The following is a 17,456-nucleotide window of genomic DNA, read 5'->3' as shown; positions in this document are numbered from 1 at the left end:
TACCCAGGAGATCTGTCTTCATTCTCTTTTAGGGGGACTCCGATGAACCTGAATCTAAAAACGGGTCGAGGCTATGGAGCACCAGCCTCAGGTATGAATGGAGCTTTATTTTTGGTTATCTTTTTCACTTTGGGCAAATGAATGTTTTATTCTGAATTAATGTTCAATACAATCAAAATGGCTTGTAAACCTATCTCAGACCATATCAGTCTTTGTAACATATGCTATTAATTAATTAGGCTTATTTAATTAGCATGCTGACTCTCTTTTTTCCTTCCTTCATGTCTTTTCCCTTTCCTATTTCCTTCCTTCCTTCCTTCCTTCCTTCCTTCCTTCCTTCCTTCCTTCCTTCCTTCCTCACCTGTACTTGCCATTGTTTTCTCCATGGAGCAAAACAATGCATTGTGTTGAGAAAGACACACACAAACACGCACACAAAGCTATTTTATTTGCAAATGGGCAGAACTTAGGAGCTGAAGCTAAATTTATCCAGGAAGAATTTTCTGGTTTTTTTGAGCTGCACAGTTTCCTCACCCTGGGAACAGCTCTGCAGCCCGCCTTAAGCACTAACCATCTGCTTTCCTTTCTTCAAAGCCAAGTCGCAGCCTAAAGGTATTGATTTAGAGGCTTCGGGGAATATTAACGGCTTGCCAGTAATCGAGGTGGATTTAGAATCGTTTGAAGACAAACCGTGGAGGAAACCAGGTGGGGCCTCAAAGTTTCTTGTGGTAAATATGATCAACAGTTTCCTTTTTTCCCCCCCCTGTAATTTGGTTTGGTTTGGCCCGGCATCACCAGTCCGTGATGAGGTGGGACAGGTGGATACAGTCTCCAATTTATGGGCATGCTCTCCATAATGTGTGATGAAATCTAAGAGCAGCACTATCATTTTGGAAATGGGGAGATCTTTTTCTGTGTAGTGGGACCATCTGATCAGTTCACTTGGGATTGGATAAATGGAGTCCTTGCAGATTTTACTCCGCTAGTCATTGCCGGCTCTAGGGAGCGCTGCTCATCTCCATTTCAAGGCCATTGAGCCAGTGCTATCCAAAAACATTTCTGTGGTCATGTGGCCAGTATGAACTCATAGAGCACTGTTACCTTCCCACCGAAGTGGTACCTATTTATCTACTTGCATTTGTATGCTAGGTTGGCAGGAGCTGGAGCAAGGATGGGAGCTCACCCTGTCATGTGGTGCTTGGGTTTCGAACCTGGGCTGCTGACTTTCCAGCCAACAAACCCAGCGTCTTAACCGCCGAGCCTTCACGCTGCTCCTTGGGGTTGGACAGCTCAGCTCAATCAGGGATGGGCTTTTTAGTGATTGTAGCTCAGCTTCTGAGCTTTGCCTACCTATTTCCAGATAGAAGCCAGAATTTCTCCTGGCTTTTTTTCTTGTTGCTCCTCATTTAGAAACTGAAATTAGGATAACCTTGAGGAAGAGGAGGAAGAGCCTCAGAGAAGAGAAATCTGAGTCCAAATCAAAAGTGGAATTAGAGAGAGTCTTAGAGGGGAGCCTCCCTTGTTCTTGTGAACATGAATGCATGGGGGGGAGGCACATTTAAAGTTGCAAGATTTATGTACTTTTGAGGTAGACCTGTCAGGCTTCAAAGCAAGAATGACACACAGTAATTCTTCCAAGCTGTGTTCTTCATTATTTTCACACCTCTAGACCAAATCTTGGCAGGCTCCGCCTAGAGATCATGCATGAGAGAAAGATGGTGAGGACAGCCCCTCCCTAACAGCTCACAGAGTATATTGTAGATGCAGATTAAAATAGACGCTTGATCTCTAAGCTGAGTTGCCTCTTCCACTTAAGCCCCTCCCTAACAGCTCACAGAGTATATTGTAGATGCAGATTAAAATAGATGCTTGATCTCTAAGCTGAGTTGCCTCTTCCACTTCTGGAATAAATTCCATTCCTCCTAGGGATCCACATTCCATCACAACATTTGTGGACTGCAGCTCCCAAAATCCCTCAGCCATCATGGGTGGACTTCAGCTCCTAGAATTCCACAGTCGGCATGTGTCAGGCTCAAAACCATCTTTCCAGGCTGAATTATTTATGGTTTTCACACCTATAGACCAAATTCTTGGCAGACTGAGGACTCTACTTTCTGCATCTACAATGTATTCTGGGAACTGTTAGGGAGGGGCTGTCTTCACCCGCTTTCTCTCACACCTGGTCTCTGGGCTGAGTTGCCTCTTACTCCTCTGGAATCAATCCCCTCCCTCCCTGGGAATCCCCTTCCTCACCACATTCCAACACAAGTTCAGACTTGAACATCAAAGAGATGAATACTAAATCTGCTTTTATTATAGGGTTGCGGTAACAGACTCTGGACACTCTCAATGCACCTCCCTCTCTCTGCCTTTCTCCTAAACAGAACTAGGGAGGGTTTAGCCTGAGACGCTTTCTCAAGTTACATTCCTGCTTTGGACTCAGATTTCTCTTATCTAACTTGTATCGCTTCCTCCTCGGAAGGTTATTCTCACAGCCCTTACAGAAACAGATCTTGTTGGTGGAATTTTTTTTTTTTTCAAAGGGAATTCCAGAGAAAATATCTTGTTTGGAGTGTGGGGTTTTTGCACCTATCTAATCCAAAGAACCATAAACATAGGTGTGAATTGCATGTCTCCTGTTGCACAATCCTCTGGAGTCTGCAGCCTCTGTGGCTTCCTCTACTCCAGGGATCTCCAAACTTGGCAACTTTAAGACTTCTGGACTTCAACTCCCAGAATTCTCCCAGCCAGTTACTTTTTTCAGCTTTGTTGTCATTTCAAACAGTCATTAAACAAATGGTTCTAAGTGGAGGGCCACCTGTACAAAATCTGGCTGATTTGTAACCACAATTTGTGCACCTGCTTTGAATCCTAGTTTCAGCAATCATGGTTACAAATCGCCTTGTTGCATTGAAGATGGATGCCATTCAGATATTCATCAGTTTTCTTTGGGATTATTGCCATTAGCATATGTGTGCACGTGTCTTCATACTCTAAATATATTTCACCATAAATGTTCCCAGATTTCAGGACCTTGAGAATGTTTAAAAGACGAAACACTCGTTTTCACCTTCTACAAGCCGAAAGGACCCTTTTCATCTCACAATCACCAGCCTAAAAAAAAAAATGGTGCCAAAATAATGGTCCCATCCACTCGTGGGGGTCCTCTGGTTTGCGGGCCACAAAAATGTGTTGGGCTTGCACGTGGCCTGTAGACCACAACTCATGAAGGTTACCAGGTAATCTTCAGCCTCCACAGGACCTAATGAAAGTGTCTGGTGGTAACAGAAGATGGAAATTATCCTTCAGCAAGATTTGGAGTGTTAAAAATTTCCACTCCTGGAAAAAAAGAAAACCTTGCAATTGTGCTTAACTGTAGCCACAGCTGGCCCAAGTTTTGGTGAAATATGACAGCAGAGATAATTTGCAATAATGAAAAAGGTTGTTAAAATTCCGCATGAGTCATCAAAAGACAGAGAGAGTTTACCTACGTGGGAGAATGAGGTGGAGACTTGAATGACACAGTTCTTGATTATTCTCCAGATCATCTTTTATAATTCACTTTAACTAGGGAAGGGGTCTCCAAACTTGGCAACTTTAAGACTTATGGACTTCAACCCCCCAAAATTCGCTAGCCAGCCATGCTGGGGAATTCTGAGAGTTGAAGTCCACAAGCCTTAAAGTTGCCAAGCTTGGAGACCCCTGAACTAGAGGTGTAATATGCCAGCATCCCCTTGCTGTTCTCCTTTTCTTCTTTCCAGTAACTTTTATTTATTTTTAGCAGAAGAATCCCGAAAGAAGATTTCTCTGCTGCAAACAGAAGTTGCTCCAAGCCACTTTCCACTTCAGTCCCACCCCCCACCCCGGCCCCCCATTTCTTTCTGCCAGGAGAGTTGGATTTCCCTGGAGACCCTTTTTGTCAACACATTTCATTTCTTTCCAGGTGCCGACCTTTCCGATTATTTCAACTACGGGTTCAACGAGGAAACGTGGAAAGCCTATTGTGAAAAGCAGCGCCGGCTTCAGCTTGGCCTGGAGCCTTCGGTCCCCATCTGCACCGAAAACAAGATCACGGTAAAATGCAGAGCTTGGAAGTTGGTTTCTTTCAATCGCCCTGCTTCCCAAGGAATTCGTCAACGTGCACGGGCTTGGAATGGTTGGGGGACATAAAAGCTGTAATAATGCACAGGTAATCCTTGACTTACAACAGTTCATTTAATGACCATTCAAAGTTGCAACGTCACTGAAAAAAAGTGACTTATGACCATTTTTCACACTTAACAGCTATTTCAGCATCCCCATGGTCAAAATTTGGATGCTTGACAACTGATTCATATTTATGACGGTTCCAGTGTCCTGAGGTCATGTGATCAACTTTTGTGACTTTCATATAAGCGAAGTCAATGAGGAAGCCTGATTTACTTAACAACCGTGTTACTAACTTAACAATTGCAGCCATTCACTTAACAAATGAGGCAAGAAAGGTCGTAAAATAGGACAAAATTCAATTAAGAAATGTTTCACCTAGCAACAGTTGGGCTCAATTATGGTCGTAAGTCAAGGATTACCTGTACAAGAACGTCAGTTTTAAGTGCAATGAAGATGAAAAGCAAGTCAGTTTCTGATCTCGACATTTTGATCCTTTGGAAGGAGACAAAAGGCAATAAGTTGCTTCTAGCCTGTGGACCAAACCACAACCAAACTTAAAATGCCCGGACTTCAAATTCCCAGAATTCCCCGGTTAACTTCTGGGAGTGGAAATCCACCCATCTCAAAGCATGCTGGCTGGGGAATTCTGGGAGTTGAAGTCCACACATATTAATGCTGTTAAGGTTGAAAAGCATTAAACTTTTGCCTCCTGTATTAAGATGTACTATTAGAGTTAGGGTTATCCCCGGGCCCATCTTCTGTTCCCACAATCGAAGAATGGATGGAAAGCAAAATTAATTGTTTAAGTCAGAGAAAAGAATATATCCAGTTTTGTTTCTGCTTGAATATCTACCTGAGCTTTGTGTTCGAGATAGGAAACAGTGAAATCTTAACTCTGGAATTTGCCAGTTAGATTAGTCATTGTTATAAAAATGGCTAGTATCTACTAAGAGTGTGAAAATAAAAAATATTGTATTTACCGTGCTGAAAAAAGTTGGAAGTTAGTGCTTTTCTTTTCCTTTTCCCCCTTATCCTACACTTTTCCTTCCCTTTCCCATTTCCCTACCATCTTATTTTCATTTGTATTTTGTACTATGTTAATCTTAATTAAAAATAATAAAAACCAGAATGTACAATTTTAAAAACTCAGTAGGCCATCTCTTGCGCTTTCTGAAGAAGACTTGGCAAACGGGTAGGTGTAAAAATAGTAGAAGGCTTTTCGGTCCGATAAAAATAGCTAGCGTGTGAACACAGAAAGTTTAGGAATTCCAGATTAAAAATTATATCCATCTGCATCCCTTCTGCAATAGAACCTAACCCCTCTCCACTTTAAGGTGCTTTATAAAGACAATCCTCGACATACAACCACAACTGAGACCAGATTTTCCATGGTTAAGCAAGGCAGTTGTTAAGTGAGTCACAACCAACTTTATGATCTTTTACCATGGTTATTAAGCAAATGATTTGCAATTGTTGTCAATAACACAATTGTTAAGTGAATCTAGCTTTTCCCCACTCCCAGATAGCAATCAGGCAACTCCAGGACGCCACAACCATCATATATAGAAGTAGTCCTCATCCTACAACAGTTCACTTAGTGTCTATTCAAAGTTACAAAGGCGTGATTTATGACTGTTTTTCACACTTACGACCATTGCAGCATCTCGATGGTCACCTGATTAAAATTCAGCCACTTGGGAACCTGACTCCTATTTATGATGGTTGCTCTGTCCCAGGGTCACGTGATCCATTTTTGTGACCACCTGATGAGCAAAGGCAATGAGGAAGCCAGATTCACTTAACAACCGGGTTACTAACTTAATAATTGCAGTGATTCACTTAACAGCTGCTTATCCAAGTAACTTTTTTCATCCAGCTTGATCTGAAGAAGCTCTTGGATAAGTAGCGAATGGTTCAAACCAAAAAAAAAAAAGAAGCCCAGTTACCACGACTCAACTTCCAAATGGTGGTAGGCCACTTTCTCCACTTCTGTTGTAATTTCAAATGGTCACTAAATGAAATGCAAGTCAAGGACCACCTGTAACGGTTGGGTGGTGGCTGCAGAAAAGAATTCCGTCTCCTGGAAAGCAGCAGGAGCAGAATGGATGCTCTCTCTGTTTAAAGTCGACCCTTGGAGACGGAAAAATACCTCGGATTTAAAAGGTCATTGTAGCACTGCAATGTTTTTTGTTTTGTTTTTAAGGTTCAACAAGGAAGAACCGGCAATGCCGAGAAAGAACCCGAGAACAACATCATCAAGATGGATTTTAAAACTGATTTTGTTGCCCTCGTTGGTGGAAGGATAAAAGCTGGACCTCCTCCAAACAGGTACCGAAGGGACACCTCTGGGGCGACTGTTTTTGAGATCTTTTTGCTTTTTCAAAGGTTTGAAGCCTTTATCTCCGGCTTCCTTATTTGCAAGATTTTCAGCAGCTTAAACTACCCCATGAATCATTTTAGGACCTTGAATTTCTCCAGATGAAGGAATCTTAAGCTTCCAAGCAAGCTAGAATTCAGGGAAGCCCAGACCCAACCCATCCAGGGAAGACTCATCTAGATGGTCACCCAAAGCAAACTTGGTCAACGCTGTGGAAAGGGAGGTGGCCGTATGCTGACCTGGAGGCAGATCCATCAAGTTTCCCCCAATCTCAATCTTACCCCATTTTGTTTAGGTGATATAAATAGCCTCAAAGCAAAGGGCTCAGTCATCTGCCCTTCAACTATTGTTATTTGAACAAATATTCAAACAAATATTGTTCATTCCCTAGAGCCTTGCAGATAGTTAAGACTCTAAAGCAGTGTTCGTCAGCCTTAAAAAAATTAGGATGTATGGACTGCAACTCCCAGAATTCCCCAACCAGCTTTGCTAGTTGGGGAATTCTGGGAGTTGAAGTCTACACATCTCAAACTTGTCCAGATTGACAAACACTGCTCTAAAGAAAGGATAGGTGACCATTTGGAAGTCAGAATGCAGTTCCAGGGAGGGAAATTGGTCCTGAGGAGACATCTAATCCTAAAATGGCTGCCACAGTAAGTATGGCTGTCCCCAAAAACCATTCATCAGGAGAGAAATGGTCCCATAGATAACTCTCAATGTAGATCTTTAGGAGGCCTAGAGGCATTGAAATAAATAGATTTATTTTTATTTTTTTTAAAACTAAATGGGATGGCGGTTGGTATTTGGTGCAAATCCAAGATACCATGTTGCACACCTCTGCACTAAGTCTTTGGAACATTTTGAACTTGTGAGCAATATCCCAAGCAGTTTCCTGCTAGATAAAGTATTGTAACTCTCCTGTCTGTAGCATAGCATATAATAATATCCCAAAAAGCAAGATGCAGGTCAGTTTTTGATGGTTTTTTGATAGTAAATTCTGCTTTATGGAATTTTATCCAGAGAATTGGGAAGCAAATGCCCACAATGTTGCACAAAAGAAATTTGATTGTTAATCCATTGGAACTTAAGTTATCATCAAATTATGGTGGTCTACTGGTGGATGATGTGCAGTGTGCAGTTGTCACAACATGTGAGTTGAGTGTGTTTACAGCATCCATTACTCCGATGATGAGCTGGGTTACAGGAAGAACAATGCAATCAGGATCAGCTGCTGATGCTGAATGAGTCTTCTTTTGGAACAGGAAACTGGGTGGGACAATCGACGTGATTGGTGGACAGGCTGGCACTATCCGGAGGGTGGAAGGAAGGCGGCGTGACAAACATGCGTCTGAAGAAAATCCCATTCAGGTAAGAACTGAAAAGAGGAGCTCAGGCCTTGCACACTCTTAACTTTCAATCCAGATTGGACGTTCCTGACTGGGGTAAGACCACACTTGGAACAGTGCATCCATTTCTGATCACCACGATACAAAACAGATGTGGAGACTCCACAAAGTGTGCAGAAAAGAGCAATGAAGATGATAAGGCATCTGGAGGCTAAATTGTATGATGAATGGTTGAGGAAGTTACTGTAACTATGTCTAGTCTAACAAAAAAGAGGATCAAAACTATCTCTTGATTCATGGCGTATGTTCATATCTATGCAAATAGTTGCTTTAGTCTGCCAAGATTCTGCCTGTAGGCGAACAACAAACTAGGTCTAACAAAGAGAAGGACCAGGGGTGACCTGATAGCAGGCTTCCAATATTTGAGGGGCTGCCACAGAGATGAGAGGATCAACTAATTCTCCAAAGCATCTGAAGCAGGACAAGAAGTAACAGGTGGAAGATTGTGAGAGAGATTCAACCTAGAGCTAAGGAGAAATTTCCTGACACTCAGAACAATTGGAATGGCCTGACTCAAGAAGTTATGGGTGTTCCATCACTGAAGGTTTTTAGAAGAAGTTGGACAGCCATTTGTCTGAAAAGATATAAGGTCTCCTGCTTGAGCAGGGATAGACTAGAAGACCTCCAAGGTCCCTTCCAACTCGGTTATTTTGTTACTCTATATTTTTGTATGCAAAGTTGGATTTTCCTCCTCTTTATTCCATTTTAAAATGTTCCTCTTCTTTCAAACTACAGTATGTTGAACATCATCTGAAGATCTATCTCAATATAGTACACCCCCAAATCATCTTTTCCTTAAATCTACTGGCATCTTTCTTTTTGGTTTCCTCAAATTATAAATGATCTAACCATTTCTATAACTTGTTCTTTCTCTTAAATGCTGTTTTCAAATTGAGAGGGGATTGCTTCTTTCCCTCTCTCCATATTCTAGGTTTCTAAATCTCCTGTAAATAAAATCTCAATTATAGCCACACTGGGAAAAGTATGTGAGTAATCTGTGATTTCTAGTAATTTCTTTTCCTGAATTGATTGGACATATCCAAAATATGTGACATCAATTAGATGATGATGCAGAACTTCACCAACACATAACCCAAAACAAAAATACCCTGTCCGAATAGTTTCATGTCTTTAAAGCAAATGCACTTGGTCTGAACTGAACTAACTTGGATATTTTTAATGAAATCTGGGGCGATTGAAGGTAAATACACGCATCCCAGGATAATGTTGCAGGATCCAATCTTAGTCGGTTATTGAGACCAAAGTTTATTCTTCCAAGCTTTTGGGCTCATGCTGGAGCCCATCATGACTGTGAAATGACTTAATAGTCAGCCATCAACACCCTAATTAACAACTAAAAGCTACCCACAACCAGGAACCATATAAATAGAGTATAGAATAACAGAGTTGGAAGGGACCTTGGAGGTCTTGTAGTCCAACTCCCTGCACAACAGGAGACCCTTTATCATTCCAGATGAATGGCTGTCCAGTCTCTTCTTAAAAACTTCCAGTGTTGGAGCACCCACAACTTCTGAAGGCAAGCTGTTCCACTGATTAATTATTCTCATTGTCAGGAAATTTCTCCTTAGTTCTAGGTTGGTTCTCTCCTTGATTTTCTTCTTGATTAGTTTCCATCATTGTTCTTGTCCTGCCCTTTGGTGCTTTGGAAAATAGTTTGATCCCTTCGTCTTTGTAGGAGCCCTTCAAATACTGGAACACTGCTATCATATCACCCTTAGTCCTTCTTTTCACTAGACTAGTGTTCTGCCCCAGCTACGGACCCCAAAGAACACAGCACACACAAAGTCCGTTCAAACCTTAGTTTACTAAATAAACCAGTTTTTTTAAAAACAATGGCTGTTAATTAACTGCATTAACAGCCGCCAAGAATTCAAAGAATAATACTGAAAGTTTACTGTGGTTGGCAGAATGGCCAGAAGCAATTTGCAGGAAGCTGATAAGATAAGCAAGACAAGACACGAAGGTATGTGAACGAAGTTGTTCCCTGCAAATTGCTTCAGTCGGCTTTCCTCCTTAAATAGGCTAAAGGAGTGGCCAGTTAGCCCCAAGCCTTACTCTCGAGGAGACCTCCTGAGGAGCCACTCCGGTCTTTTGGCAGCTCTGCATGCCCGTGCATCGAGAAGAGGCTCCTCCTCTTTGTCCTCTTCACTTAAGGGAGCTTCTGGAGGTTCTGAAGGCCCTGGCTGAATCCCCGCCTCTGGCACCACATCTTCTCCAGTCTCCTCATTGTCTGACTCGAGTGCCAACTGCACAGGCTGCTGGCGCAGTACCACACCAGCCTCCTCGCTGTCGGAATCAACTACTAGCTGCACAGGCCGCTGACGGGCATTTTGTACTAGACGTACAAAATGTGTATGTATACTACATGTGTTGCACTAGAACTACAACACAGAGAATACCCCAGTCACTCAGAGAGACATTCCCTGAGGATGGGCTCCAGCACAAGCCTGAAAGCTTGGAAGAATAAACCTTTGGCCCCGATGACCAACTCAAATTGGGTCTTGCACATCTGAGTGCTGTGAAAGGTCTCATCATTCTTATTTCAGTCCTGAAATGTTTCTGCTTCTTGAAATGTTCTGGTAAAAAGAGGCAAACATTTGTAGCTCAGGGTTGAAATGAAGGGTCCTTCCTGCTCTCTGAGCTTGGCTGTTTTCTTGCATGAAAAAATGCACAAAGAAACATTTCTTCATGATCCAAACTAAGAAACATCATCAGTGAAGAGGCAGTCTTCAGTCTGAGGGCTATATATACAACAGTTTGTTTAGTGACTGTTCGAAGTTACAACAGCACTGAAAAAAATGACATGACTGTTTTTCACACCTACGACCCTTGCAGCATCCCCATGGTCACGTGATCAAAATTTAGATGCTTGGTAACTGACTGATACTTATGATGGTTACTGTGTCCCGGGGTCACGTGATCCCCTTTTACGACCTTCTAACAAGCAAAGTCAATGGGGAAGCCAGATTCACTTAACAATTGGCTTACTAACTTATCAACTGCAGTGATTCATTTAACAACTGTGCCAAGAAAGGTCGTAAAATGGGGTAAAACTCACTTAACAAATGTTTCACCTAGCAACAGAAATTTTGGGCTGAATTGTGGTCGTAGGCCGAGGACTACCTGGCTTCAAAAACTTTCACTCTGCAGCAATGAAATCTGAGCTCTGAAATAAATTAGGCAAACGAATGAACGGATAAGTACCTACACAGGAGATTTGAAACGTTGGAAGTCGTCCTCAGTGGCCACCGGCATTAGGCATTCCAACTGTCCTTCAGGGTTGATTTGATTTGGTTGGGTTTCTTTTGAAGTTCAGCTGAATTCAACACGCAGGATCTCGTTCTCCTATTCTTCTGCATTCCCATGGTATTGGGCACTTCCTGTTTTGGGATTTGCTTTGACTATGTTTCTTTTTTTCGTAAAACCTAACCTGTTTATTCTTCTGTGCCCTCTTTTGACAGGTACTTGGAGACCATGGGAGCAAAACTCAGCCTGCTCAGCCCCCTCAGCAGCAGCCATTTGTGCCCCCGGCAGGCCCACCTCCAGCATTAAGTGGGCCTCCCCCCCACTTTCTCCATCCTCCACCGCCACCAGTTGCCTCTGTCCCACCGCCTCTCCATCCTCCAGGTAGGTGTCCTGCTAGTGCAGAGCCTTGATAGTACAGTGGTCTATGCACCCTGTTATTAACACAGCTGCCTGCAATTTCTGCTGGTTCGAATCTCGCCAGGCTCAAGGTTGACTCAGCCTTCCATCCTTTCTAAGGTAGGTGAAATGAGGACCCAGTTTGTGGGGGCAATAAGCTGACTTTGTATAAATATACAAAAGGATGAAGGCTATTGCTTAATGCACTGTAAGCTGCCCTGAGTCTCCGGAGAAGGGCGGCATATAAATCAAATTAAAAAAAAAAAAAAGATACTAAAGCCAGCGCTAGGACACACAACCATCTTGGTCTCTAAGTATGATGAGTTGAGCCAGAAGTCTGCTCTGGCAGACATTTGCAGGAGAATTGCCTTGGGGTTAAAAGCGGAGATGCTCTTGCTTTTAAATTGCATGAGGAGAAGAATGATTTACTCCTTAGCAGAACTCTGTTTCTGCAGAGAAGATTGGAAAGAGGCCAGTCCAGAACAGGGCACTGTGCAATAGGCAGTCTTGCCAATGGATTGCTTCAGTGGTAGGCTCCAACTGATTTAACAACCGGTTCGTCCTAAAGACCAGCTGGGCACGGCTGGGCGCAGTCATGTGACTGAGTGGGCATGGCCAACTCAATGTCACTCATGGCAAGAAGGGGTGGCACAGGCCGGCCGAAGTGGCAGTGGCCGGAGCCTTCGGTTTACCTTTGTGCAGCAACAGAACGGTAATTCTCCGATGCCTTATCTCTTGCTGGGTCTCGCTGCCCGACAGGCAAGGTTTTTAAAAAGATTTTTGCAGAAGGAAACAGTAAAAGACCGGCAGCTGCAGGCTTCTCGCACTAGCAAAGACCGGCAGCTGGAGGATTCTTGCACCAGCAAAGAGGTGGCGGCTGCAGGCTTCTTGGGGGGGGGGGAACACGGCGGGGCTCGGCCATCTTTCAGGCCATGCTCTGGGCTGCTGCCTGCTCGATCTCCGCTCCGCCTTGGATCCCACATCCAGCCCGCAACAAGGGGACATGCCGCTTCCAGGCCAGCCCAGCTGGTGGATGGGCGAGCAGGCGGCCCTCGGGAGCTTTCCCTGGCTAACTCACATCTCTAATATTACCTGGTGGTCTCCCGCCCAAGGACAAAGGTCAGGTCCTCCTTAGTCTGTCTGAGATTATCTAAAGAAATAAGGAACATTTCTCTTAACATCGTAAGGCACATCCACACGTAAGCATCAGAATGGCTTTTTCAAAATGTTCCCATTTGATTTAGATTCACACATACATATCTTCGTGATCCTTATCCTAGTTAGTTTTAAACTGGGTTTTAAATGTGACGTGTAGTTCTTCTGTGCGTATGTGCGTGTACAGTGTGTAGGATAACCATCCTTAGTTTCCTGGAAGTAAAGACTCTTTCCTAGAAAAGCACGGGAGAACAATTTGTCTCAGTCTGAACTACTCAAGATCTGGAGATGCTGAATCAGCAATGCTGGGAGTCAGTGGATTGGAGCCAAAGACAGATCAAGCCATTCCTTCTTTTTAAGGCATGACCTTTTGCCATTTGAGACAGCCAAGCCCTTCTAGAATCTGAACAGGTGGTCCTTGACTTGCAACAGTTCATTTAGTGATCGTTTGAAGTTACAATGGCATTTTTTTCAGACTTACAATCATTGTAACATCGCCATGGTCATGTGATCAAAATTCAGATGCTTGGCAACTGACTCATATTTATGACAGTTGCAATGTCCCGGAGGTCACCTTTTGCGACCTTCTCACAGGCAAAGGCAATGGGAAAGTCAAATTCACTTAACAACCATGTTACTAACTTAACAACTGCAGTGATTCACTTAACAACTGTGGCAAGGAAGGTCGTGAAATAGGGCAAAACTCACTTAACAAGTGTCTCACTTAGCAACAGAAATTTTGGGATCAATTTATGGTCATAGGTTGAGGACTAGGTGTTCATGGTCCTAGCTAATTCTTCTCTGAAGCCACCAAAATGAAGTTGTTCTTCAGATGTTCCTGACTTACCATGATTAGATCATCCTGACTGATTTTACATGGGTCCATCAAGTGCTGCATGTGACATCCCACCGAGGCCCCAACCCCTGGCGACCAGATCCACGTGGCCTGCTTCTCTCAGGTGTATCCCAATTATTGTTACCAGTTGACAGAACTGGAGGAAGGTGCAATGTGGCGACTTGTGGCATCTGGACAGGGAGGTGTTAAGAAATTCAATTACTGGAATAAGATGGGCATTTTTTTCAGTGGTCCCCAAAGAGAAAGTGCTTGTCATATAATGGCCATCATGTCTTCTAATGATTATGACTGGTTTTTTATTATTAACAGGGCTGTTTCCGCCTCCTCTTGCTCCTCCACCCGCTCTCTTGATTCCAACTCTGGATGGGTAAGTGGAAATTCGATGGGCACTGTTGCTGCTGGTTCATGCCATTCGCTCAGCTTATGAATCTGGATACAGGTAGTCCTCGACTTACAACAGTTCATTTAGTGACCCTTCAAAGTTACAATGGTGACTTATCACCATTTTTCACACTTACGACTGTTGCAGGACTCCCATGGTCATGTGATCAAAATTCAGTTGCTTGGCAACCAACTCATATTTATGACAGTTGCCGTGTCCCAGGGTCACGTGATCCCCTTTTGTGAACTTCTGACAACCAAAGTCAACGGAGAAGCCAGTTTCACTTAACAACTGGGTTACTAACTTGTCAACTGCAGTGATTCACTTAACAAGTGTGGCAAGAAATGCCGTACAATGGGGCAAAAGTCACTTAAATTCTCACTTAACAAAATAAACTTTGGGCTCAATTGTGGTTGTAAGTCGAGGACTACCTGTATTCCTAAAACTTTTGCATCTCTAACCTTTTACTGGATGAAAGTACACCATAGGACAAAACATTTTCAACTAAGGTACCTCAAATGAGCTAAACTTGCAGAATGCTCCAATATCCAAGTTCCATGACTCCTGAGGAATTGAAATGTGGCAATTTTTATCAAACATTTTATGACATAAAAATGATCATAAAGCAGTTTATGGCATAATATCAAATGCCGTAAAACATTTCCTGTGTTCTGCTGCCCACATTTGACTGTGCTGTACAGTCCGACCTGGGCTACTTTCAAGGCAGAGACATCTCTGAACATCTCCCTGAATTTTTAAGAACTTTTCCAGATCCTTTCGGAGCTCTGCCATGATTGAAGACATTGAGGAATCTGGGAAGGAAATCTCTCTGAAACGATGACCCGGCAGCTCACAAGTTGTCTAGTTCACTCTTAACATCAAGTGTCTGCAATTAGGCATTTTATAGAATCCTTAGGAAATCTATAGGGGCATCAAAGTAATATTAATAATATTTCACACATATCCTAGGTCCATGATGGCAAACCTGTGGCATGCGGAGCCATATCTGTGGGCACGCAAGCGTTGCCTTAGCTCAGCTCCAGCATGCGTATGCGCACAAGACAGCTGATTTTTGGGTCTTCTGGGCCCACTGGAAATCAAGAAATGGGCCATTTCTGGCCTCTGAAGGGCCTCCAGGAGGCTGTTTTCATCCTCCCTAGGCACCAAGAAAGCCTCTGGAGCCTGGGGAGGGCAAAAAACAGGCCTACCAGGCCCATTGGTAACCTTTTTGCCGTTGCGTACCAAAAGCGGGGGGAGCGCGGGGGGGTCACATGAGCATGCAAAAGCGGGGGTGCCGGAGGCATTGAATTATGGGTGGTCAGCATGCATGTGCGCGACCACCCGGCGCTCCCCCTGCTTTTGGCACGCGATGGCAAAAAGGTTAGCCATCACTTGTCCTAGGTATTTCAGCATATAGCATATTAAAATAACAGACATTTCATGCTGGCTGGAGAATTCTGGGAGTTGAAGTCCACATGTCTTAAAGTTGCCAAGGTTGAGAAATACTGATCTGGTTGTATATATTGTACAATCATTGAACTGATTGTTGGCGTCCATCACTGATAAGCAGCGAAGGCAAGAGGTCCCTGAGATTAAGAGCCTTTCTGAATCAATGGAATAAATGAATCGATGCAAGCATGTCGTGATCACTGGCCTAGATGGCTTTATAAGGGAATTCCAGGAATTTTCAGTAGACTCTCATAAGTGAGAGGGCACTTTTGCTTTCAGAGAAAACGTTCAGCAGTTCCAGTGACTGAGAAGCAATCACAGGAGCGAAGGCATTCTGCCATTCTGCTTTGCTTGAAAGCTCCACACAGGCAACTTGGTAGTGAAGACCAGGATTCTGCGAATGAGATTTCTCCTCTGGCTTGATCTGGCCGGGTTTCTATTCGTTCTTCAGGACACATAGTCCTCATCTTACAATTCATTTAGTGCTCAACTGCACTGAAGAAAAGTGACTTATGACCATTTTTCACACCTACGACTGTTGCAGCATTCCCGTAATCGTGTCATCAAAATTCAGACACTTGTTAATTGGCATGTATTTGTGACGGTTGCTCTGTCCCAGCGTCACGTGATCCTCTTTTGCAACCTTCTGACAAGCAAACTCCATGGGGAAGCCAGAGTCACTTAACAACCATGCTACTAACTTAACAATTGCAGTGATTTACTTAACAACCATGGCAAGAAAGGTCGTAAAATGGAGCAATGGATTTTTCAACTTGCTTAGCAATGGAAATGTTGAGCTCAGTTGTGGTCGTAAGTCGAGGACTACCTATATTTGAATTGCTTAGTGCTTCTCACCAGCGTGCTGATCCCAGTGGATAGATTAACTAAGATATGTTTGATTAGGCAGTGGATAAAGAATACAGCACTTGCAATACCACTTAGACTTATATGCCACTTCATAGCGCTTTATAGCCCTCTCTAAGCGGTTTACAGAGTCAACCTATTGCCCCCAACAATCTGGCTCCTCATTTTAGTGACCTCGGAAAGATGGAAGGCTGAGTCAACCTTGAGCCGGTGGGAATCGAACTGCGGAACTGCTGGCAGCAGTCAGTCAGCAGAAGTAGCCTGCAGTAGTGCATTCTAACCAGTGCGACACGGTGGCTCCTATAAGGAAGGAGTGGGTTGTTTACAGAGATAATCCAATGAGGAAGTGGGATTATCATTTCCCTTCGTGATTTTATTTTTCAGCCTGAATTAATGATGGGGATTAGATGTCACTAACCCTTCTTGTCTGTTCTCTCCCTCTCTCCTCAAAGCCAGCCTGCCAGCTACAGCAACCGGCAGCCGCCTCCCTTTGGCTACAACTCCACAGGTGAGCCCCTCCGAGCTCTTGCAGCAGATAGGCGGAGTGGATTGTTGTTTTGCACAACCCACATTGGGTCCCAAGGATTGGCCAGTTCAGCTCTTGCGGGTCAGCTCTGGACTCTTCTGTGATTGTCCTACGTTGGCTGATCATCTCCACCAAACTGGCGTTAGTAGAACATCCTGCAATGCTACAGAATTCTGGCCTTTTGCTCCTCTTTCTTCTCTCAGGGCACCATTTGGATACCACTGTTAAACTGGAGTTTTGTAATGATATTTTTTATGTGTGCAATTATCTCTTCCTTTCACATGTCAATGAATTCGTTTGCAAGGATTTTTGCCTTTCCGCATATGCCTTATTCTTGCGACCTGAAAAAGACCCCACCCCAAATTGTATTCCAATGGATCACCATTTACTTTTCACTGTCCCCCGTTTTATTGTTAGGCAAGTGGACCTTTATCGGGAATGTGTGGAAATACACACACCTCTTCATTCAGGCTAAAACCGTTGTTTCTTTTCCAGCAGAAAAAGAGAAACTTCTGTGCAAAACAATTGCAAGTTATACATAGTTCTGTGCATTTCTGTATGATTAATTTTCTGAATTGAGGACTCACCTGTAAGGGAAAAGTTACCACCAGGATTCCATACTATGTCAA

The 17,456-nt window shown here is 43.5% G+C and overlaps 1 protein-coding gene across 2 annotated transcripts in view; it reads left to right on the top strand.

The window, feature by feature from the left end:
- The window catches only part of LOC139322638 (pre-mRNA 3'-end-processing factor FIP1-like), a 40,183-nt gene that overhangs the window by 12,540 nt on the left and 10,187 nt on the right, over nt 1-17,456 (top strand). For both annotated transcript variants that reach the window (XM_070951796.1, XM_070951795.1), the window contains exons 5-12: nt 33-91; nt 595-705; nt 3,944-4,074; nt 6,353-6,477; nt 7,789-7,894; nt 11,415-11,580; nt 13,916-13,973; nt 16,754-16,809. In XM_070951796.1, coding sequence (XP_070807897.1) covers nt 33-91; nt 595-705; nt 3,944-4,074; nt 6,353-6,477; nt 7,789-7,894; nt 11,415-11,580; nt 13,916-13,973; nt 16,754-16,809 — 812 coding nt within the window. The remainder of the gene's footprint in view (nt 1-32; nt 92-594; nt 706-3,943; nt 4,075-6,352; nt 6,478-7,788; nt 7,895-11,414; nt 11,581-13,915; nt 13,974-16,753; nt 16,810-17,456) is intronic.

The sequence above is a fragment of the Pituophis catenifer genome, unplaced genomic scaffold, assembly GCF_029215685.1.
Source record: "Pituophis catenifer annectens isolate HBS135680 unplaced genomic scaffold, rPitCat1.0.hap2 SCAF_11, whole genome shotgun sequence".
In the NCBI taxonomy this organism is placed as follows: Eukaryota; Metazoa; Chordata; class Lepidosauria; order Squamata; family Colubridae; genus Pituophis; species Pituophis catenifer.
This window is presented reverse-complemented; position numbering and strand designations above follow the sequence as displayed.